We start from the raw sequence: 23,693 nt of genomic DNA, 5'->3' as shown, positions 1-23,693 counted from the left end.
AGGCTCTCTGTCTGAAAGCCCAAAGGGCCAACTGCCAGTCCTCATTACCTGTGGATCAATGGCTGGGCTTGGTCTAAGGATGCTCAGAACAGAAAATGCATAATAAAACAAAAGCAACCCAAGAGCCAATTAATATCTAATTCTACTAATGCTTTTTTTAAATGGCTTCTTTTTTCTGTGTCTTTAGTTGTTCTTCTTTTGTTTGTAAGCTGCCTCGAGTCCCTGTCTGGGAAAGAGGTGGGGTATTATTATTATTATTATTATTATTAATAATAATAATAAACAAATTGCAGCAAACTTTCTCCTTTACAAAACAACCCCTTTTTGCAATTTGTCCCCTCTATGAAGCTTTGTGAATTTGCAAACCTGGATTAAGGGTTGTCCTTCCATGTGATGACGATGATTTCTCTCTCGCAGCACACAAAAGGCTGGATTGACTCCACAAAAATCAGTGAGCGGCAAAGAGCAGTCAAGACCACCAAGGCACTCCTGAAATATGTCTCCGAGCATCTGGACTTTGATGTGAGTGACCAAGGCTTAATGCTGCAATTTCAAATCGTATTGCGTTGGAAAGTTCAGGTGTGAACTAGATGAAAGCTGTATGGCATGGCCATCCCAGGGAAAGGTGCCAGCCAGTGCTATTTTTCTAGAAAAAGAGGTGCCAGGACTCACCATGAACTCACCTCCCTCATTCTCTTATAATGGCAATAGTGCCCACCTGAGAGGTGCCAGTGTTAGCTATTTGCAGTATAGTAGCACTGCAGAGAGCTTGCTGGGGAGACCATGCGTTAAAAAGGGACTCAAAAATAACTTAAACAAGGTTTTAATAACAAAAACAAAAACTCCTAAATACACCAACAACAAACCAGACCCAACCACCAACCCATCCCCCAGGGTAACGGAAGAGCTAGGTGCTGCTCCTTATATACTACACCCAAATGCTGACACACCTTAATCAATACAACTCAGCACCTGCTGTGTTTCACAGCTGTAAAGCTGGGTCTCGTTATCTTGCTCTGGCCCTTGCTCTGGCCCCTGAAAGACATACACAACTGGTGGAACAATGATGAACCTTTACATTTAAAGAAACCATTCAACATTTCCCCTGCGGTTCATCATTGTGGAACAAAATCATAAAGCATATTTTGTACATGTCTTTCATGAGTAACCTTTGGAAGTGCTTTAGTAAAAATGTCCGCAATTTGATTGTCACCTGGAACATATTGAAATACAATCATTTCATCAGCAATTAGTTTCTTTACAAACTGTAAACGTAACCTTAAGACTCTAGTGTGCTGCGTATTGGTCTCTGAACACAGGATAGCAAGTCCGCTCTGGGAATCAAGGTAAACTCTTACTGGTAGTGTTACTTTCATCTGTAGGTCTGCAAATACTTGCAGATACCATTCCACATCATGAGTGGCCTGAACGCATGCACATAATTCACTCTCTGTTGTGGAGAGACAAATAATGGTTTGTGTCTGGGACTTCCATTCAAATGCACAACCGTTATAACAAAACACCATACCAGACACATCCCTGCAATTATTTTGTTCCACTGCATGAGATGCATCGCAGAAAATTTCAAAATCTTTGTCAATACATGATGTAAACTGCAACCTATAATGTTTGGTATGTTTAAGATACACTACCACTCTCTTAAGAGCAGAGAAACATTGCGTAGTGGGCTTTTCCACAAATTTTGCCAGAAAGTGAAAGGCATAAGTTATATCTGGTCTTGAGATTCTTTGAATGAAATTTAGCTTGCCTATAGCAGAACGATACAAAGTTTTGTTAGGAAATGGCTTATCTTCACCTGTAAAGGTGAAACCACACACCATAGGCGTATCCTTCCCATTTGCATTTTCTTAAACCCATTTTGAATCAATAAGTCTCATATCTGGGTTCCAGTAGTAGATAGGTAGCCGTGTTGGTCTGCCATAGTCAAAATAAAAAATTCCTTCCAGTAGCACCTTAAAGACCAACTAAGTTAGTTCTTGGTATGAGCTTTCGTGTGCATGCACACGAAAGCTCATACCAAGAACTAACTTAGTTGGTCTTTAAGGTGCTACTGGAAGGAATTTTTTATTTTTTCTCATATCTGGGGTTTGTGGTAAAAGAGACCAGGTGTTATGCTCTTTTAAAGAAGCTATCTCAGAGTTGATAGCTTTATACCAATTTACAACTTGGTGCTTAGGTAAATTCTGAACATCATTGTAGCTTTTTGGCTCAAAAACCACCTTATTGGCATACACAGTATTTAAATGTTCATCTGCAAAACGTTGTGGCTTCTGTCTCTTTCTATCTGAACGTCTCAGTCCGGAAGGAGAGTCAGACTCCTCAGACTTAATGGGACTAAGTGAACTACTAGTTTCAGGTTGTAAATCATCATTGTCAGACTGAAGAGGTGCCTGTAGGCTAAGCTCACAGTCAGAAAACTCAAGAGAATCTAACCTCCCCTCGGGTGCCCATGACTTTAAATCATCAAACAAATTATCAGATTCAACAGGCTTTTTGTCTTGTTCCATTAATTCAGAAGCACCATTTCCTGCTGCTGCTGCTGCTGCTGCTACTTCCTCTTCTTCCTCAGTGTCATTTATACCGTTAGTATCTTGGAAAACAGCCATTCCAATTTACAGTTTGTATCATGCTTCTGGTAATATGAAATTTGCCACTTGCTGGTATGTAAATTCTGTACGCCCCCTGCTGGTAGCCCATTAATTTCCCCTGAACACTACGCTCACCCAATTTCTGCTTAGCGGGATAATGCATAATTACATCTGAATCCCAAATGCGTAGGTATTTCAGATTAGGGCGTTTTTTAAACAGCTTCTCATAGGGGGTTGTTAGGATATTTCTGTTCCACCTTAAACAGGGAGCAGGCTGTTGTTTGAGTCACAGTCTGCGTACTTCCGGCTCACAGAAAGTTTATGTTTTGTACATAGCTTTTGTTTCTCTCTCTGTGCCTGAACACGCAGGCAAGCAGTCATGTTTTTTCTTTGTTCTGACCAACGCTAAATAAAGTTGTAAATAATGCTCTCCTGAGTGCATCTTTCATTGTGCGAACTCTGCAAAGGTAGTGCACAAGTCCTTGGAATGTGGAAAGCTGTTTCTGAGGCTTGTGTCGCTAATTGACTGATACTGCGTTCCTACGGGAGGTTGATGGATCGTCCGGAGTCGACGTGGGGGCATGATGGCCTTTGTCTCCCTGGCAGTATCCCAACAACAGGTTTCGGGTCCAGATTCACAGCACTTACAGGAGAGTAAGACTGTGAAAGACTGTGAAAGGTATGTGGAGAAAAGTAAGGCTTTTCGTTGCCGCGGCAGAGCCTTTGATGTCCGGCAGGCTAATTTAGCCTGGGAGTCGAGCCAAGCAGGCCTCAAGATTTATGAGCTGCCAAGATAAGGTGTTTTTGAAGGCATAAAGGTTCACGGCTCAAGTAAAAACCTGGAATGGAGTTTTTACAAGCTTCAGATGATGGCACTCAGTGCCCAAAGTTGAATGTCCACAATTATGAGACCTGGGCAATATGCTGTGAGAGCTTGCTGCGACAGTTTGGAGTGTGGCATACTGTGTATGAAGCCCCTCCAGTTCCTCTGACAGATAGATGGAGGGCCCAAGATTCAAGGGCCATAGTCTTATCCGTCTCTCTGGAGGAAATTGTAACACTGGCTGGCAACACGACAGCACGTCAGATGTGGAATGCTTTGAAAGTAGCCCATCTGCCGGTCATCCCAGCCCAGAGTTTGACTGCATCGGAGGTCCTGGCTGTTTCCCAGATCGAGAGTGATTGCAGGGATGCCAAGGGCACCGGTTGCAAGCTGCAGGGGGAGCTAACTGTGACGTCATCCCAGGCAGCGTTCCAGCCTCCAGGGGGAGCCAAGGAGTCGGCAGCTAAGAGCTCTGTTTCTCATGAGAGCCAAGGTCATCCTCACAGATACCGGAAGGCCAGAAGTAAACAGAGACAGAAGCCAGCAGATGGCCCAAAGCAGAAGGGGGGGGGTGGAAAGCCCACGCCGGTGGAAAACAAGGTTTTGTTTGCTGGCACAGCTTCACCAAAGGCTAAAGGCAAGTTTGATGGCCAGGAGCAGGGGGGCAAGCAGCAGAAGCCCAAGCCGGTGGAAGACAAGGTTTTGCTTGCTGGAAAAGCTGCTCCAAAGGCCAAAGCCAGATTTGTTGTAGATTTGGGAGCTACACGGCATTTATCAAAAGATAAGCATCTATTTATCTCCTTCACGCCTCAAGATGGAGAGATCCACCAGGCTGATGGAAAGACGTTGCGAATTGCAGGAGTCGGAAATGTGAGACTGGCAAGTCTGCACACAACCATCAGAGATGTACTTTATGTTCCAGATTCTGCAGACAATTTGCTCAGCATCCCACAGCTGACTGGGCGTGGCTTTGAGATTTCCTTCAAGAGGAGCGTCTGTGTCATCAGGAAAGGCAAAGAGGACATTTTGCATGCAAAGTTTATAGATGGTTTGTTCTGTATAACTTATGATGACAATGGTGCTGCTGTGTCTAATGTTGAATCTTGTTGTGTTGCACAAACTAACAAAGTTCTTCATGCAGGATGTATTCACGAGGCGCACCGAAGATTTGGTCACATGTCTTGGCAGGCGCTGGCCAGGATGCCTGGGTTGGTTCAGGGTTTGAACATCAAGCCCTGTAAGTTTCACATGAAATGTGTATCTTGTGCAGAGAACAAGGTGAAGGTTGCTCCAAAAGGCAAGGAGTCTAGCAGGCAGGCTTCCAAACCCTACCAGCTAGTCCATGCAGACCTGGTTGGTCCACTTGCGCCCTCTTTGAGTGGAGCAAGGTACTTCATGGTTCTAATTTATTCTTTTTCCAGGTACATTCATGTGTTTATGCTCGAGCAGAAATCGCAAGCGTTTCCTAGGTTCGAGGCATTCTGTGCTTGGTTGGAGAATGCTCACAGTAAACGTATCGGCTGTCTCTTTACTGATCGGGGTGGGGAGTTCACTTCTCAGCAGTTTGAAGCTTTCCTGACTGAGAAGGGAATCCAGCATGACCTCTCAACGCCTAGATCGCCATGGATGAATGGACTTGCTGAGCGAGCAAACCAAACTTTGCTTCAAGGCCTAAAAACCTTGTTGCATGATGCCAAGCTCCCTGAGAAGTTTTGGGGGAGGCTTTGAACACGTTCGTTTATTCCTATAACAGGAGACTGTCATCACCTGTTGGTTGTACTCCCTATGAGAAGATGTTTGGTAAAAAAACCTTACGTCAAGCACATGAGAATCTTTGGTTCTGGCATGTGGGTACACACCCCACAGAGCAACAAGCTTGGGAAGCGTGGGGCACATGGTTTGTTCATGGGGTACGAAAAAGGTGCATACAGGGTATGGATGACTGACTCTAAGTCCATTAAGTTCACAAAGAATGTTGAGTACAATCTTAAGTGGGGGGAAAATGTGGGAATTTTCCAGAGTTACCCAGAGGAAGATGAAGATGATGTGAAAAAACAGATAATGTTGAGGTAAAAGAGGAAGCTGAGGATGATGATGATGATCAGAGTTCGGATTCCAGCTCAGTGGGCAGCGCTGCTGCTGATGTCATAGAATCCTAGAGTTGGAATAGACCACAAGGGCCATCGAGTCCAACCCCCTGCCAAGCAGGAAACACCATCAGAGCACTCCTGACATATGGTTGTCAAGCCTCTGCTTAAAGACCTCCAAAGAAGGAGACTCCACCACACTCCTTGGCAGCAAATTCCACTGTCGAACAGCTCTTACTGTTAGGAAGTTCTTCCTAAGGTTTAGGTGGAATCTTCTTTCTTGTAGTCAGCGACAGTGATGACACAGCAGACTACAAGAGCGCAAAGGCCTCAGTCAGACCATCTGATGCATCTGACAATGAACTGGAAGAACCACTGTTCACCATTGGTCACTTTACTCCTAAGAAGGAGGAGATGAGTCAAGAAGACTTGTGTCTAGTACACAGATCTGAAAGGGCCACAAGAGGCAAACCTCCAAAGAGATTTGCTGATGAGTTTGCTAAGACAGCAACTGCTGTTCTTAGTAGCTCAGAGAAGGTGTGGGAACCTTCAAGCTTCAAAGAGGTTCAGGAGTTGACCTCTAAAGATGCTCAGCCTTGGCTTAATGCCATGAAGGCTGAAGTTGATTCCTTGAATAGGAACCAAACTTGGGAGCTGGTACCGGTAGTCCCAGGAATGAGGCTGGTTGGCAGCAAATGGCCAAGACAGACCAGAATGGCAAGGTTGTCAGACACAAAGCCAGATTGGTTGCCAGAGGTTTTTCACAGGTACCAGGACAGGATTACCACAAGACCTATTCACCCACCGTCAAGTATGAGAGCATTCGGCTGATGCTCAAGATTGCTGCAGAGGAGAAACTGCATGTTTCCCATCACAACATTAATACAGCTTTTTTGTATGGGGTTTTGGGGAGGAGCTGTTTATGCTTCCACCTGATGGAATGCAGATACAGAAGGGAATGGTCTGTAAACTGAGGAAATCCTTATATGGTCTCAAGCAGAGTGCCAGATGTTGGAACACAAAACTCACTGAGACATTGCTTTCTCTAGGTTTTCACCAGGGCAAAGCTGATCCATGTGTGTTTGTCAAGGAGGAGGGGCAAAACAAACTGTATTGTTTATGTTTTGTTGATGATCTTCTGATGTTTTGGAAGAATCAGGCTTTGAACCAAAGCACCCTAGCTCAGCTGAAGGAGCACTTTGACATGAAGGATCTTGGTGAGGTATCCAACTATCTTTCTCTGCAGGTGGAAAGGGACCAAGCAGGTAATTTTCTGGTACACCAAACACAGAAAATTGCTGATGTATTAACCAGTTTGAATTTGGTTGATGCAAACCCAGCAGACACACCGATGGTGACAGGTTACCAGGTAGACGGTACTGCTGAAGCGTTTTCTGACACTACAGTGTATAGATGCATTCTAGGCAAGCTGAATTTCATTGCTAGATGTTCAAGGCCTGACATTTGTGGGAATGTTCAGGGGTGCAGGAGAGGATATATTGTGAGATTATATCCTAATCCAATTTGTGCTAACAAGTTCCCAAAATATCAGCAGAGTTTATAGACATTCCCCTTTAAGTTCGCAATGGTAACGGACTTCCGGAGGCGGCGCGAAACGGCAATGGCGGTCCTCTTTACTCTGTGAAGAGGGGCTCCACGGAAAAGGGTCGTCCGCTATGGCAGAGCGGAGACCCGCTAAGAAAAACCACAGGTAGAGTGAGCCTGTGGTCGTGGGACTCGGCGGGCACCAAGAGCGACCTCGGAAACGAAGAAGGGACCCCGTAAGGGGCTCCGGAACGTGGAGGGGGTAGCGGTGCTGTGAGTTCATCGCTCTTTCCGCGGAAGTGAAGCCGCGCGGCTGCTGCTGATGAGCGCTGACCTTTCTTCTTTGAACATTCGATTTGAAACAACATACTCGTGAGTAAGAAACCCGAGACTTTTGAACTTAAATTTGTGAAATTCGGCTGAAAGCGGGAGACGTTAAAAAGGAAGTCCGTCTTCCAGCTCTGCTTAAAGTATTGAGCAAAGAACTACTAAAGCGGAAGCGCTGAAAGGGAGTTTAAAAGAAGTTGGAATATACCTTGCAAATTCGGATTTGATCGTTTAAAAGTCAAAAAAAAGTTAAAACTGCACTATAAGTGGACATAGACTGTGATTTTTCTCTCTTCTTCTTGTGGATTACAAAGTTACGAAACCCAGCTCTCGGGCTGTCTAGATACAAAGAAACATCAGACTGCGGTAACTGTATATAAAAGCATAAAGTTACATTGGGCTACTTTGTAAGTTACAAGCAAGGAACTGTTGCATGCACCATTGTTAAGAACTTTTACTCTCTGCAGTTTAAAGTGAACTTAGAGGGTTCTCCCCCTTGTTTTGGATTTTACCTAACTTTTTATTTGGGAATTTAATGGTGGAAACTTTTTATCCGTCTCCCTAATTTCTGGGGAGCTCCCCCTGCTGGATTGTGGAATTTTTAGTCTCTGAGAACTGCTGGTTGTTTTGGAATTTTTACGTCTGGATGTTTACATTCTGGATTGCTTTTCCCATGGGATTTACAATTTGACCTTGATACTTGGACAGCTGTGGAATGAGTGGTGCAGCAAAAACAAGGGCCGCCAAGAAAGCAAAACAAACTGAACTGTTGCAATCAACTTTGCCTGTGCAGCCACGTAGATCATCTGTCCCAATTGTTACAGGTCTGCAAGAAGGACAACCTAAACAGCCAGCTTTTGGGGATATGGCTGCAGGAGGGCTCGACCCTGTCTCTAAAGAAATATTGGACCAGCTGGCAGCATTAAACAAGAAAGCTGATGAACAAGCGGCTAAATTTGACCAGGTGACAGCCACAATTAATAGACTGACAGATCAAGTCGCTCAAAATACACAGGCAATAGGAAACCTTCAAACAACTACAACAGAAAATCGAAAAATAGCCGAGGAAGCAAATACAAAAGCAGACCAAAATAAAAAGAGGATAGAGGAATTAAGAGGGGAAGTAAGACCACTGAGCAGACAGGTCACTGAACAGCAAGCGTATCTGTCCATGGTGCAATTGAAAAACAGGGAAAGTAATCTCAGGCTTAGAAATATCCCAGAACTAGAGAAAGAAGATTTGATTGGTTTTTTGACAGCAGAAATATCCAAGTTCTGGGGTCTGGCAGAAGAGAAGGACTTTAAAATTGTCACCGCTTTTAGATTGGGAAGAGTGGCCAAGAAGGACAAACCAAGAGATTGCTTGATCATTTTGAGATCTAAGCAAGAAAAAGATAATATACTAGGCCTACATTTTAAAAATTCATTGGTGATTCAGGGAAAGACAGCAGAAATCTTCAGAGATATACCAAAACAGTTGCTGGATTTAAGAACTACATATAAAGACCTTGCAAGTTTATTGAGAAACAACACAATCCCCTACAGGTGGGAATTTCCTCAAGGACTATCTTTCAACTTGAAAGGGAAGAAGGTAAGAATCAGAACAGCTGAGGAGCAAGAAAAGTTCCTAAACGACTACGGGGAGGACCTTCGGAAAGGAATAGCAGGTACTTGGCCACCTCCTCCGCCTGGCGCAAAACCAGATCCACTTCCAGACATAGACGACAAGGGAGACAACCCTATCGGTTGACAAATTGATTCAGGATGTCTCTGCAGCTTTTTAGTTGGAACATTCATGGCGCAAATTCTCCCGAAAAAAGGAAAAAGATTTTTCATATATTGAGGAAAGAACAATTGGACGTTATTTGCCTGCAAGAAACACATGTGACTAGGCTCCATAGGAGAGTGTTAATCAATAAGAGACTAGGCCAAGAGTTTATTTCATCAGATAAGGTAAAAAAAAGAGGAGTAGTGATATATGCAAAGGAGAGCCTAGCACCAAAGTTTGTGTTTAAAGATGAACAAGGAAGAATTTTGGCGATTGAAATACAATCACAAGGAGAAAAATTTTTGATAGTAGGAATATACGCACCAAACGAGGGGAAATCGGAATTTTATAAAAAGCTGCACGAGATAATGCTGGACCATATTGACTATACTAACAGCATTTTGATGGGAGACATGAATGGGGTTGTCTCCACTTACATGGATAAGTCACAAAATCAAAACCCGACTAAAGATGGCAGACTACCTAAGACTTTCTTTGAATTAACAGACAATATGGACTTGATTGATATTTGGAGGACGAAGAACCCACTAGGTAAAGAGGGGACATTCTTTTCTGAGGCCCACCTATCTTGGACAAGAATCGACCAAATCTGGATAACTAGAGGACTGGCACCTAAGACTAAAAAAATAGAGATCTGCCCCAAAACCTGCTCCGACCATAGCGCCTTGAAAATGGACTTGAGACTTACACCAGCTGGATCCTTCAGATGGAGAATGAATGACACCTTGTTTAGAGATCAGGAGATTGTGAAGAAGGCCCAAAAAACGTTGAAGGACTATTTTGAAATAAATCTGAACACTTCGGTGGAAAAGAAAATGATCTGGGACGCGAGTAAAGCTGTTATGAGAGGGTTCCTGATACAACAGAATACTATCAAGAAAAAACTCTGGAATGGTAAAAAGGACAAGATTTTGGAGAAGATAAGGGACGGAGAGAAAAAGTTGAGACTTAATCCAAAATCAAAAGAAGTTTTAAGAGAAATAAAATTCCATCAAGCACAATATGCGAAATTGATAAATCAAGAAGTTGAATGGAAAATTAAACAGATGAAACAAAGATAATTCGAATTGGCAAATAAATGTGGGAAGCTGCTGGCATGGCAGCTGAAAAAGAGACAAAAATTGAACTTTGTTACCAATCTGGAGGTTGAAGGAGAATGTATTCAGAAACCAGAAGAAATCAGAAAGTGTTTCCAGAGATACTTCAAAAAATTGTTTACTCAAGGACCTCAAGCAGAGACCGAGATAAACCAATTTCTAAAAAGTCATGGCCTGCAAAAATTATCTCAAGATAAACAAACAGCCCTGAATTACAAAATAACACAACAGGAAATTGAAAGTGCCATTCAGAATATGCAATTAGGCAAATCCCCAGGCCCAGATGGACTTACCTCCAAATATTATAAGACATTGAAGGAATATCTGGCCCAGCCGCTAATGGAGGTATGTAACCAAATTATGGAAGGGAAGGGAGCACCAGAATCGTGGAAAGAAGCCTTCATCACTTTGATACCAAAATTGGAATCTGAAAAGACCCAACTCAAGAACTACCGTCCCATCTCACTCCTAAACGTGGATTACAAAATTTTTGCTGATATTCTGGCAAGTAGATTTAAAAAAGTTTTAAATGAAGTAATTCATAAAGACCAAGCAGGCTTTCTCCCTGGTAGGCATTTGTCTGACAACACCAGGAATATTATTGATGTTTTGGAGCTACTGCAGACAAATTTGAACACGAAAGCAGTTTTGATTTTTATAGACGCCGAGAAGGCCTTCAATAATATATCTTGGAAATTCATGAAGAAAAATTTGGAAGGGATGGGAGTGGGAAGGGCGTTCCAAAATGGTATTGAAGCAATCTATTCAGAACAAAAAGCTAAACTGATAGTAAACAATGTGGTGACAGAGGAGTTCAAAATCGAAAAAGGGACACGACAGGGGTGCCCCTTATCACCCTTGTTATTTATTTCTGTCCTGGAGGTGTTGCTGAACTTGATTAGGAAGGATCAGCGGGTGGAAGGAATACAGGTCGGAGGAAAACAATATAAACTGAAAGCTTTTGCAGATGATTTGGTTTTAACACTACAGGAGCCAGAACCTAGTACAAAAAGAGCTTTAGAATTAATCTATGAGTTTGGTCGGGTGGCGGGATTCAAGTTGAATAAACAAAAAACTAAGGTTTTGGCAAAAAACTTGACATCTTCAGAAATAGATGGGTTCCAGAAGGAAACGGAATTAAATGTGGTTAAAAAAGTGAAGTACCTGGGGGCCAATCTGACTGGGAAAAATTTGAATTTGTTTAAAGATAATTATGAAAAATGTTGGTCTGAAATCAAAAAGGACTTAGAAACTTGGTCAAGATTGAAACTTTCCTTGTTGGGAAGAATTGCAGCTGTTAAGATGAATGTATTGCCAAGGATGTTGTTTTTGTTCCAAACCCTGCAGATCGTGGACAGAGTGGAATGTTTTGGAAAGTGGCAGAAGGACATCATGAAGTTTGTCTGGCAGGGCAAAAAGCCCCGGATAAAATTTAAAATACTAACAGACGCAAAAGAAAGAGGGGGATTTGCCCTGCCGGACTTAAGGTTATACTATGAAGCTGCATCCTTCTGCTGGATGAAGGATTGGTTCTTGTTAGAAAACACTGATGTCCTAGATCTGGAAGGGTTTAACAACGCTTTTGGGTGGCATGCATATTTGTGGTACGACAAGGTAAAGTTCCATAAATTGTTTAAAAACCATATTGTCAGGAAAGCTTTATTCATTGTCTGGACCAAATACAAGGACTTACTTGAAAATAAGACCCCGAGGTGGTTATCACCAATGGAGGCTAAGGCCACAAAAATACTCAATATGGAGGGTGGCTGGGCAAAATACTGTGAGATAATAGAAAGAGTTGGAGATAATTGGAGGTTGCAGAGTTTTGAAAAATTGAAAGGCAAGGTGCGAGACTGGTTCCACTATGCCCAAATTCAAGAGATTTTTAAAAAGGACAAAAAAATTGGTTTCCAGGTGGAAAAATCGAAATTAGAGACAGAACTACTTGAACCTAAGACGAAAGTGCTTTCAAGAATGTACAACTTGTTGCTCAAATGGAACACTCAAGATGAGATAGTTAAATCAGCCATGATAAAATGGGCACAAGACATTGGGTACAACATTATGTTTGAAGACTGGGAAAGGTTATGGACCACCGGTATGAAATTCACGGCATGTAATGCCTTGAAAGAAAACATTATGAAAATGATATACAGGTGGTACATGACCCCAGTCAAACTTGCAAAGATATATCATCTGTCTGACAATAAATGTTGGAAATGTAAGGAGGCTGAAGGAACATTCTTTCACCTCTGGTGGACATGCCCGAGGGTGAAGGCCTTTTGGGAAATGATTTATAATGAGTTGAAAAAGGTATTTAAGTATACCTTTCACAAGAAACCAGAGGCCTTCCTCCTGGGCATTGTGGGCCAGAGAGTGTCAAAGAAGGATAGAACCTTCTTTTTATATGCAACTACAGCAGCAAGAATCCTTATAGCCAAATATTGGAAGGCACAGGAGCTACCCACGCTGGAAGAGTGGCATACGCAACTGATGGACTATATGGAATTAGCCGAAATGACCGGCAGAATCCGAGACCTGGGAGAAGAGGCAGTGGAAGAGGATTGGAAAAAATTTAAGGACTATCTACAAAACATTATAAGCTATATGAATGTTGAGAATTTGCTAAGTTTTGGGAAAAACATGCTTCAGTATTGAGATTTGAAAATGGTGGAAATTAAGTTATGACAGTGAAAAGTCTAAATTTTAGAGTATATAATTAGGTGAAAGCACAAATACGCATGAAACAAGGTATCAATTTGCTGTTTATTTTTCTTTATTGTGAAGAATGCAGGGGTGGAAGATGTGGGGAAGTCCAGTAGATTATGAAAAATGATCTGGAAATGTGAATTTTCTTTCTCTTTTTTAACTTTTTCTTTCTTTCTGTAAAATCGCTTTTGCTGTGTTATTGATGAAGTATCGGACCTTGGAAAAAAAGCAATAAAAAATATTATTACCAAAAAAAAAAAAAAGTTCGCAACGGTAACGCTTGCACAGGTTCGCTAGAACCTCTATAATAATTACTCTCATAATTTCCCCTTTTATTCCCTCTTAAAATACAAGACACGACACAGTCTTTATAAAAGAGTTTACTCACGTTCTGTTCACAACATGATCCCAGAAGGCAGACAGCTTAAAAAGGTAAAATACACTCAGAATCTATCTTGTAGTAAGATAGTCCCGTCCTCTCTTGGCTGAGAGCCAAGAGGGCATCCTTGGATGTTTCCTCATCGAAGGAAGATGGCAGAGAGAGAAAATGGCTGGCTGCCCTGTGCCTTTATCATTTACCTGCACAGGTGAGGCCACACCCACCTCTGGTCACATGCGGAGGAAGTCCGTCCCCAGGAAGTTTACCTGCTTGCTACACTGACATCCCTCCCCATGTTCTAACATGTACACTCTAGGAATGTTGTCATTGACTGCTCCTGTGTTTACATCCCACAACATAGCTGTAAGCACTAACCTGCTTAGCAGACATGCTAACAATCCTACTGTTCAGGATTGGAAAGCTCTGAAGCACATAGGCCGCTATTTGAAACAGACTTTGCACTACAGGCTGAGGTTCACCAGTCAGAAGACTGGAGGTCTTGAAATCTTTGCAGATGCTAGTTATGGAAGTGACACCACGGATGGTACAAGCACTTCTGGAGTATGCTACATGTACAACCACTGTCTGTTTGGTTGTGCAAAAAGCAGATGACAGTAAGCCTAAGTTCCTGTGAAGCAGAACTCAATGCTTTGTCATTTTCACTCATGGATTGTGAATGGTTGATACAACTGTTTCAGGACATCAGAGTTTCTGTGAAATGTCCTATACAAGTGTATCAAGACAATAGATCCTGTTTGGCTTTGCTGAACTCAGAGAGTTGCAAGCAAAGAACCAAGTACTTGCAGATTAAGCTACATCGTGCAAGAGAGTGTATTCAGAAAGGACTCATTCAGGTGTCCTACATGCCAGGAAATGAAATTCCTGCTGATCTGTTGTCTAAGGTTGTTAACAGAGAACAACTTAAGGATTACGTACAGAGGTTGCAATTGGGTTGAACCACAGGTACTACAGGTTACACGGAAAGGGGGAGGATGTTAGGATATTTCCGTTCCACCTTAAACAGGGAGCAGGCTGTTGTTTGAGTCACAGTCTGCTTACTTCTGGCTCACAGGAAGTTTATGTTTTGTATATAGCTTTTGTTTCTCTCTCTGTGCCTGAACACGCAGGCAAGCAGTCATGTTTTTTCTTTGTTCTGACCAATGCTGAATAAAGTTGTAAATAATGCTCTCCTGAGTGCATCTTTTGTTGTGCGAACTCTGCAAAGGGCGTGCACAAGTCCTTGGAATGTGGAAAGCTGTTTCTGAGGCTTGTGTCGCTAATTGACTGATACTGCGTTCCTACGGGAGGTTGATGGATCGTCCAGAGTCGACATGGGGGCATGATGGCCTTTGTCTCCCTGGCAGTATCCCAACAGGGGTGACATCTAAACCAGAATGATAACTGCGATTTCTAACGTAACAAAAGGCATTGAGCGCTTCAGCCCAAAAGACTTTGGGCAGATTAGCATTGTGCAGATAAGTTTTAACCCCTGCCTGCAGGTCACGCTGCACAACTTCAACAAGCCCATTTTGCCAGGGACTTCGGGGGCAAGATAACTCATGAGTAGTCCCCTGCGCTTCCAGGAAATTCTCAAAATCCCCAGAAACAAATTCCCCGCCCCGGTCAGTAAACAGGTTCTTAATTGGTTTGTTAAAATGCGTTTTTACCCAGTTGCAAAAAGCTCTGTACTTCTCAAATGCTTGGGACTTCTCAGCTATTGCATAAGTCCAATAATATCTAGTATACTGGTCTATCAGGGTAAGCCAGTACTTAGAACCTCCTAATGATGGTGGGAGTGGCCCAACTAAATCACAATGTACACGCTCAAATGGCTCAGTTACTTTCCTATCTGAGCACCTACCCTTGAGTGCAACCTTAATGTTATTCTTGCAACAGGATAGACATTGCGTAAAGAATTTACATGGTTTTAAGTTTAGGCCATTAATAATATTCTTTGTCTTAGTTACATCAGCAAAATTCAGATGTCCCAGAATTCTGTGTGCTTCATGGGCACACCCAGAATGTGGCCTTACATTCCTCAACCCCTGGCTTGACTGTGCTGCTCTGCAATTTATAGGCAATTGGGAGTAGGTGCGAAAATACAGTCTATATAAACCATCAGATTCCCGGGCATACAATAGACGTTTGTTCCCATCGAAAAACTCACACATTGACTTTAAGAAACACACAGTTATGCCTTGACGAGCAAAACATCTTACTGACAATAAATTGTCCACTGACGGGCAGTAAATGCAGTTCGCTATCGTAATGTTTAAAGAGTCTGCCAAGCGACTGCAAGACTTGTGAATTGGCTAAATGTACATTACGAATTTCCTATTCAAAAGAAATAAACAAGCTTGGATCGTTGCAAATGTGCTAAGATGCTCCAGAGTCCACAATAAAAGATTTCCACTTGGCACCTTTAATTCTTTTACGATCTGTAGTCCGAGCATGAAAAGCTCGCGGCTCGTTTCTGTCTTTATGGTACGGTGTCGGCTGCTGGGCTGACGACCGTGACTGATGAACAGAAACAGACTTGGGAGTACTTTGCTTTCTTTTGGATCTGCAGTCCTTTTGCAAAATGTCCCTGCTTATTGCAGAACCAATAATGCTTTGCAGCTTTAAATGCAGTCGTATCACCACAAGTTTGCATATGGCGTTTCTCATTGTTTCTGGAAATAGGAGTGCTTATGGCACAAGCCTCCCTTCTATCCAACTCACCCATTAATCTTGCCGTTACCCCTTCCACAGTTAATTGTGCTGGTGGAATGGCAGATATCTGGCTAGCTACACCATCAAAGTCCTCATTAAGGGAACAAAGAATGATAAAAACATACTGAATATCAGGTATCTCCATGTCCCTTTGAATTAATTTGCAGCGTATTGCCTCCAGACATCTCAAGTGTGCTGCCAAATCACCACCAGGCTGCAACTTGGTCTGGTACAGCTGCTTGAAAAACATCAAGGCAGACGCTGACTCTTTTCTAATATGCACTGCTGCAGACTGTCCCACATTTCTTTGGCAGTTTTCTTATTTCTTATATAGACTACTTGCTGGTTGCTAACTGCCAAATTAATTATTGCCCTGGCTTTTGCATCTCCTTTCAACCAAGCATTAGTTACAGGGTCAGGAGGGTCATCAGTTACATAGGTCCATACTTCTCTTTTTTTAAAAAGTAATATTTATTAAAGTTTCAAAAGGTACAAAAAACAAAACAAAAAGACAAAGAAAAACACAAAAAAATCCACCTTTAAAATCTCATTTTCAATAACTTCTTTTCACAACTTCCCCTCACCTCCCCTTCTTTTATTCCAGATCCAATTATTTGTTCAACAAGTTTTTATCCCTAATGTCTTAACCTTAATTTGTTAATGTGTTTATTTGTATTAGATTTTAACCCTTAATTCATTATTATATTTAGTTCAGTTTATAAATCAACTTTTAATTTATATACCTTAATCATATGTAAAAAACTTTTTCTAAGGTTGACCCTATTTCCCTTCCACGAATTCCCCATTCTTATAATGATAAACAACATGAAATTTGACACAGCATAAAAAAGATCAGGCCCCCTTTGGATTTCCAAACCCCACCCTTCTCTCCCCGGTTTCAATCCCAAACCATAGTCCATTTAGTCCATCTATTTAGCCTGGTGACCTTATGTCCGAGGCTCTCAAATCTCTCTCAGTCCCTTTCAGCCGGCTTCTTTGAAAGTCCCTTATGATTGACACCCAAACTCGAAGGGGCACTCTCTCTATAATGTCCATGATCCTTCCAGCCAAGCCTACTTGTTTAAAGGTGGAGCTCAAGCTCTGTTTCTTAAATCCAAATATCCCAAAGACTCCAGCTTCCACCTTGGTCGAGCTTGTAGCCATCTTGACAGGCCTCCGGCTCTCGTTTACCTTCTGTGACATTTCGGCCGCCCCTCCTTTCTGCTCCTCCTGTTCAGCAAGTATCTTTTCCTCCTCTTCAGTCTTTGGTTTCTTTTCTTGTCCAGCTGCCTGTGTTTTGAACATCAAGTCCTTTTCCAGCTCAGAAGGTATATTTACTGTTGACCTCGGTTTTGTAGGACTTGTAGACAAAACATGGCCTTGCTCATACATCTTTCGCAGCTTTCCCATGAGAAAGACGACCTCATCCAGATCTGCCAGAATTTTCCGACCTATTTCCATTCTTGTAATATCCGTGAATCCCCTCTAGAGGGATTCTGGTTACTTAGTATTCCTTTCACTTCCAATCCAAAAGTCAAATTTATTTGTATCAATCTTTCTTTACTTTCAATACCTTGTAACGATATGACCGGCTAAACCAAAACTTTCAGTTTTTTCCGACTTTGACAGCTAATTTGACAGCTGTCAAAATCTTCTGTAAACCCTCAGCAGGCTCCTTTCACGGGTTACTCCCGGTCTCAGGAAAAGTGGCACTTAATCAAAGCAAATAAACTCTTGTCCTCCAGCACAGTAACTTAGACTTTTAAATCCGTGGAAATTAATAACTTTTATCCAATCAGGAAAAAAAACAGCTCTTCTCTCAACCTTAGTTGGCAAATCCTTGCTTTAAACTGTTTACAATGGGGGGGGGGAGACGGACTTCCTTTTTGCACCTCCCCCGCTCGTGCCAGATCCACAAAAAAAGAATAATTTTAGTCCAATTTCCAAAATACTCACGGGTTGTTGTTCTTGATTTTGAGTCCAATTTTTTTAAAGGAAGAAGTCAGCGCTCTCCGACAAATGGCATGCGGCTTCGCTCGGCAGGGGAAGCAGTAGACTCACAGCACCGCGCCACTCCCCATCCCCCGTTCCGTAGCCTTTAAAAAGGCTCATTCGCGGGTTGGGAGGGCGCTAACGGTGCCCGCTGAGTCACCATGTCCACGGGCATCTGCGCCTGTGGTTTTTAAGGGTCCCCGTGTCGCCGGCGCGGCAAGACCCGACCCCTGTCGAGCAGATTCCCTCCGGAGCTCGGAGGGAATCCGCCATTAACCGATTGCGCTAACCCGGAAGTCCATAGGTCCATACTTCTCTAGAGGTCAAAAGCGCCTCCACCCGAAAAGACCATAAACTATAGTTCTCATCTGTTAGCTGTGGGAACACCAGAGCCTTCTCGGCTTCTGGAACCCGGTCAACCATTCTGGAACTCTTCCAGACCCACAGAAACTACACTAACAGGAGAAGGAGTTTTCAAACCTTTCTCAGAGTCCAAAAATATGCAGTCATCCACTCAGCAGCTGGGCCCATAACCAAAGATGTTAGCTATTTGCAGTATAGTAGCACTGCAGAGAGCTTGCTGGGGAGACCATGCATTAAAAAGGGACTCAAAAATAACTTAAACAAGGTTTTAATAACAAAAACAAAAACTCCTTATACACTAAATACATCATCATCAACATCAACAACAACAACAACAACAACAACAACAACAACAATAATAATAATAATATCTTTATTGTCATTGCCCCCTCTCGGGGACAACGAAATTACTTGGCTGCTCCATCCACCCAGGTAGGGCACTCCACACAAAATCAAAACAACTATAAAAACACTAATTAAAACAATACAGTATAATACAGCAAGGAAGATTAGATGACTTTCAAATCCCATTCAGGGCTTCCCATTCAGGGCCGAGATCGCTCTGGAGAAGAAGCTGTTCTTAAGACGGCTCGTTCTTGTCTTCATTGTCCTGTATCTCTGTCCCGACGGCAGGAGCTCGAAGAGACAGTGACCAGGATGCGATGGATCTTTTACTATGTCCAGTGCCTTCCTATGGCACCTTGTGGCATAAATCTGCTCTAAGGTGGAGAGTGGGCAGCCAACAATGCTCTCTGCTGCCTTAACAACTCTGCACAACCCCAACCTGTCCCGGGTAGTACAGCTTCCGTACCACACACATAAGCCATAAGTGAGCACACTCTCAATGGCACAGTGATAGAAGGCAAGCAGCAGTTTCTGCGGAAGATGGTTTTTCCTTAGAATTCTCAAAAAGCACAGTCTCTGCTGCGCCTTCTTCACAAGCCCCCTTGTGTTGACACTCCAGGACAGATCAACAACAAACCAGACCCAACCACCAACCCATCCCCCAGGGTAATGGGAGAGCTAGGTGCTGCTCCTTATATACTACACCCAAATGCTGACACAGCCATTCAACATTCAACCATTCAACAGCCAGAACTGAGTTCCAGTGAGTTCTGGCTGGGGAAAAAGCCCTGGGGCAAGCCTAGGGTGGGCCACCTAAGCACAGCTCTCTTGCCCTGCGCCCCTCTGCCACCTTTGCCGACTGAAAGCATGCCAGGTGGTTTTCTCTTGCTGGGCTCTGTGGGACGAGGGCTGACTGTGCATCTCTCTCTCTCCACCTCCTAGGTATCCCAGGATTTCCCCCTTCTTGGGCAGCTGGTGGCGCTCTTGTCCCTTCACCTCACAGACAACGTGAAGGAGATTGGCCTGCAGTCAGCGGAGGCCTTGTACCATCTCCATTACATCATGATAGCCAAAATGGGTGAGGGCGATGCTGGGAAATGGCTTGTTTCTTGTAAGCCGCAGGGTGGGAGGTCTGTAGCCCTCCAGAGGCTGCTCCAACCCCCATCATCCCTGAGTGTTGCCCATGCTGGCTGCTGCTGGGGTTGATCAGGGAGTTCAGGAGGGCCAGAATTCGTGCCAGCACTGGCCTAACGCCAACACCCTGTTGGCCAGAGACGAGAGGGCAGTCTTGGGGGAGGGATTCACTGCTGAAGAACATCAGAAAAGCCTTCTGGCCCAGCCCAGTCCAGCATCCTGTTCCCACAGGGGTTGACCAGATGCCTGTGGGAATCCAGCAAGCAGAATTCAAGCTCTTTCTACTCCTGTACTTTGCTGCCTCTGACCATGGAGGCAGAGCATAGCCATCCTGGCTAATAGCCATGGGTAGCCTTCTCTTCCATGAATTTGCCTCATCTTCTTTGAAAGCCATCTTGGTCCATGGCCATCAGTGCCTCCTGTGGCAGGGAGTTCCAGAGTTTAGCTGTGCACTGCAAGAAGAAGGACCATCCTGAAACTTCAGTTTCATTGGAGGTCCAGTTGTTCTCATGTTCTGACAGTGAGAGAGAAAGCTTTCTCTCTCCACTTTCTCCATGCCATACATTGTGTCTCCTCTTCCTCGCCGTTTTTCTAAACGGAACCCCCCCCCCCAAATGCTGCAACCAGCTCCACAAGCACCCCAGTCCTTTTGGTTACCCCCTTCTGAACCTTTTTCCCAGTTCTGAATTATAATTTTTGAGGTGAAATCGATAATTGTTTTTGTTGGTCCCAGTGGGAAAACTGGAGGTTTTGAGCAGGGAGCACTAATGCTGGTTTCTTTTGCATGCATATTCCAAAACCCGACCCTGCTTAGGTAAGGAACTGGAGAAGAGGGGGAATAAAAATAAGAAAGGCAAGATGGTCAGATGGGTCCGAGAAGACTTCTTCATCCCTGGGCCCTCCCTCTTCCACTACAACATCGCAAAAGTGGCCAAGGTAGGGGTGGCTTTTTGTACTCTTTATTGCTAAGACCGCAGCCACTCCCAGTTAGCAAAGATTTGCTCATTCGGGCCAATGGGGCCCTGCCCCACTAACTTCAGCCTGCCCTCAGGCAGCCCACGCCTGCTAGGGATGAGGGAGAGATTCAGAGCAGTTCACACTGGAAGCCAAACTATCAAATCGAGGCTTTCAGAAACAATAGGAGAACTGAAACACAACCTGCCTTTGAAATTCACATGTCCTTGAATTTCGCAATGCCAAACAGTGTGCAAAAAAATACATGCGCGAGCTATTAGTGTAAAAAACATTCAGAAATGCATTGTATTAGAATCAATTGCTCAAAGACAAGTGCCCGGTAGCCTAAACTGCATGCAGAATTCTACTTATTGAAATTCTACCAGGTGCTGGGAGACCTAGGGTTCAGATCCCCACTCAGCCCTGAAACTCACAAGTCAGTCACAGTCTCTCAGTCTAACCTACCTCATGAGACTAAAACGGGGAGGAGAGAGAACCATGCATGGGCTCCTCAGGGCGGAAAAAGAATAGGAAAAGTTGACTCATTTGGTGCATCTTTCACGAGGCACTGCCAAGCCAATGAACTATGCCAACCTTGTGGTGGGTGTTTTTTGTTGTATATTAAGAACTAAGCACACAGCCGGCAGGTTCCCACCCAGTCTGTTTGGCATTGGTTATATAACGGATAGCCACTATTATTCACCCTCTCTGTTCCTGCGAGAATTTTTTTAAAATTTTCTAGTCTGATTTTAGATTGAACCTCTTCATGTTCCAATGTCATAACCAATTTAAGATGTGGATCGAAAATAGCAAGGCGTCACCTGACTTTTAGTTTTGTTTGTTGTAAAATCTTTCAGCTACTTAAATAAACACATAAATAGAATCACCGAATTGTAGAGTTGGAAGGGACGCGGGGGTCACTTAGTTCAACCCTCTCAAGGCAGAGTGGAGATGTCTTTCACTTGGTTTGTGAAGGCACCCTTGGACTACTGAAACGTGGTCAGAGTGTGGAGCAGAAGAAAACTCCCTCTTCTTTCTTCTTTGTGCCAGGCTTTTGGGGAGCACCTCACGCCCAGCCAGATCAATGAAGTCGTGTTGAAGGCGATTGACAACCTGACAGTGGAAGACAGAGCCGTCTCTCAGGCTGCAGGAAAGCTCCTAAGGTCCTTCCTTGAGGAATGCGGAATTGAGATGGAAAACGTAAGGCTCAAAACGGAGGCAGGGGGAGCGGGTTTCTTCTAAATTAAAACATTCTCTTCGGACTTAGAATTAGCTTCTTTCTGGGAAGTAAGAAGGCATTGTGTGGGAAGTAAGAAGAGCCAGTGTGGTGTAGTGGTTAAGAGCGGTAGTCTCGTAATCTGGGGAACCGGGTTCGCTTCCCCGCTCCTCCACATGCAGCTGCTGGGTGACCTTGGGCCAGTCACACTTCTCTGAAGTCTCTCAGCCCCACTCACCTCATAGAGTGTTTGTTGTGGGGGAGGAAGGGAAAGGAGAATGTTAGCCGCTTTGAGACTCCTTAGGGTAGTGATAAAGCGGGATATCAAATCCAAACTCTTCTTCTTCTTCAATTTCCGTGTCTGTGGCTCGCGCCTCTGTTTCCATCCTGCTGCAGTTCGGCTTCCAAAAATCAAACACCCTGTTTTTCATCTCGCTGTCTGCTTTGGCAGTATTTTAATTACATTATTCCACCCTGTTCATTTCAGTGCAAAGGAAACACAATATGGGCAACACTGAGGTCAATTAATAAAACTTTGCTATGATCAAAATGATACCCTCCCAAAACTAACCTACCTATTCCAAACCCTCCCAATCTGGATTCCCCCAACACAACTCCGCAGAGGGCAGAGAAAACTACACTCTTTTATCTTCTCACATAAAAAAAACAAAAATAAGCCCCAAATACCTGACCTCCCCACCTCAGAAGGAGGATGGGGAATCCCCAACATAGAAGCATATTACATTGCCAGCCAAATACTCCATATAATCCCATATATACTAGAAGATGAGACAAAACAATGGGTACACCTAGAGAGGGACATAATTGAAAATACCAACCCCATCCCCACTAATCCCCCTGCCCTACCACCCATTATTCCACCATGCAGCACAAAACCTCCAGATAAAAACCTGGCAAACCAAAGGCTTATATCGCCTAATAGACTTCTGTAAAAATAACAAACCTTTGTCAACACAAGAAATACAAGACAAACTAGAAGACACCCAAATGCCCTGGTTAACACATCCCCAATTACATGCCCTCTTAAACAATCCAACAATAAAATCAGCAGCAACTAGGCCCCTGATAACCTTTGAAAACCTCCTCCTAGCAACAAAGGGAAACGGTAAAGGGATGGTATCCGCAATATACAAAATACTACTCCAAAATCCCACAAACCCCCTAGACGGAATAAAAAAACAATGGGAGAATGACATAGGCTATGAGATTAACCCCACTCAATGGATCAGAATGTGGTCTAAACCCCCCCTTTAAATCCACATCAACGAAAAGAACTCACTCTGAAACTCACCTACAGGTGGTACCTAAGACCAAGAAAACTAGCGCTAATATGCCCAGGAACCTCACCAAAATGCTGGAGAGGGTGCACCTCCACAGGCACATACCTCCACATGTGGTGGGAGTGCCCCCAAATCCAACTATTCTGGACAACAGCCATACGAGAAATATATAAAATAACTAAGCAAGTATTAGACATCACCCCAGAACTGGCCCTACTAAACATCTTCCAAGACAACAATGCCCACTTACACAACAAAGAACTCATAACCCACTGTCAGGGGCTGCCTCAGGACTCAGCTCACAAAAGACC

The 23,693-nt window shown here is 43.5% G+C and overlaps 1 protein-coding gene across 2 annotated transcripts in view; it reads left to right on the top strand.

Annotated features, from left to right (window-relative positions):
• Positions 1-23,648, top strand: part of LOC310699028 (maestro heat-like repeat family member 5) — a 53,996-nt gene extending 30,348 nt beyond the window's left edge. Inside the window, exons 11-14 of one of the 2 annotated variants that reach the window (XM_083520612.1) lie at positions 418-579; positions 19,720-19,855; positions 20,726-20,847; positions 21,916-23,648. In XM_083520612.1, the coding sequence (XP_083376738.1) occupies positions 418-579; positions 19,720-19,855; positions 20,726-20,847; positions 21,916-22,107 (612 nt within the window). In that variant the 3' untranslated portion in view covers positions 22,108-23,648. The remainder of the gene's footprint in view (positions 1-417; positions 580-19,719; positions 19,856-20,725; positions 20,848-21,915) is intronic. The other variant, XM_083520613.1, reaches the window with a different exon arrangement.
• Positions 23,649-23,693: the final 45 nt, after the last annotated feature.

This window comes from Podarcis liolepis (assembly GCF_965112155.1).
Source record: "Podarcis liolepis genome assembly, contig: HAP1_SCAFFOLD_78, whole genome shotgun sequence".
Taxonomy (NCBI): Eukaryota; Metazoa; Chordata; class Lepidosauria; order Squamata; family Lacertidae; genus Podarcis; species Podarcis liolepis.
The sequence above is the reverse complement of the archived record's forward strand: the minus strand, read 5'-3'. Positions and strand labels throughout refer to the sequence as shown.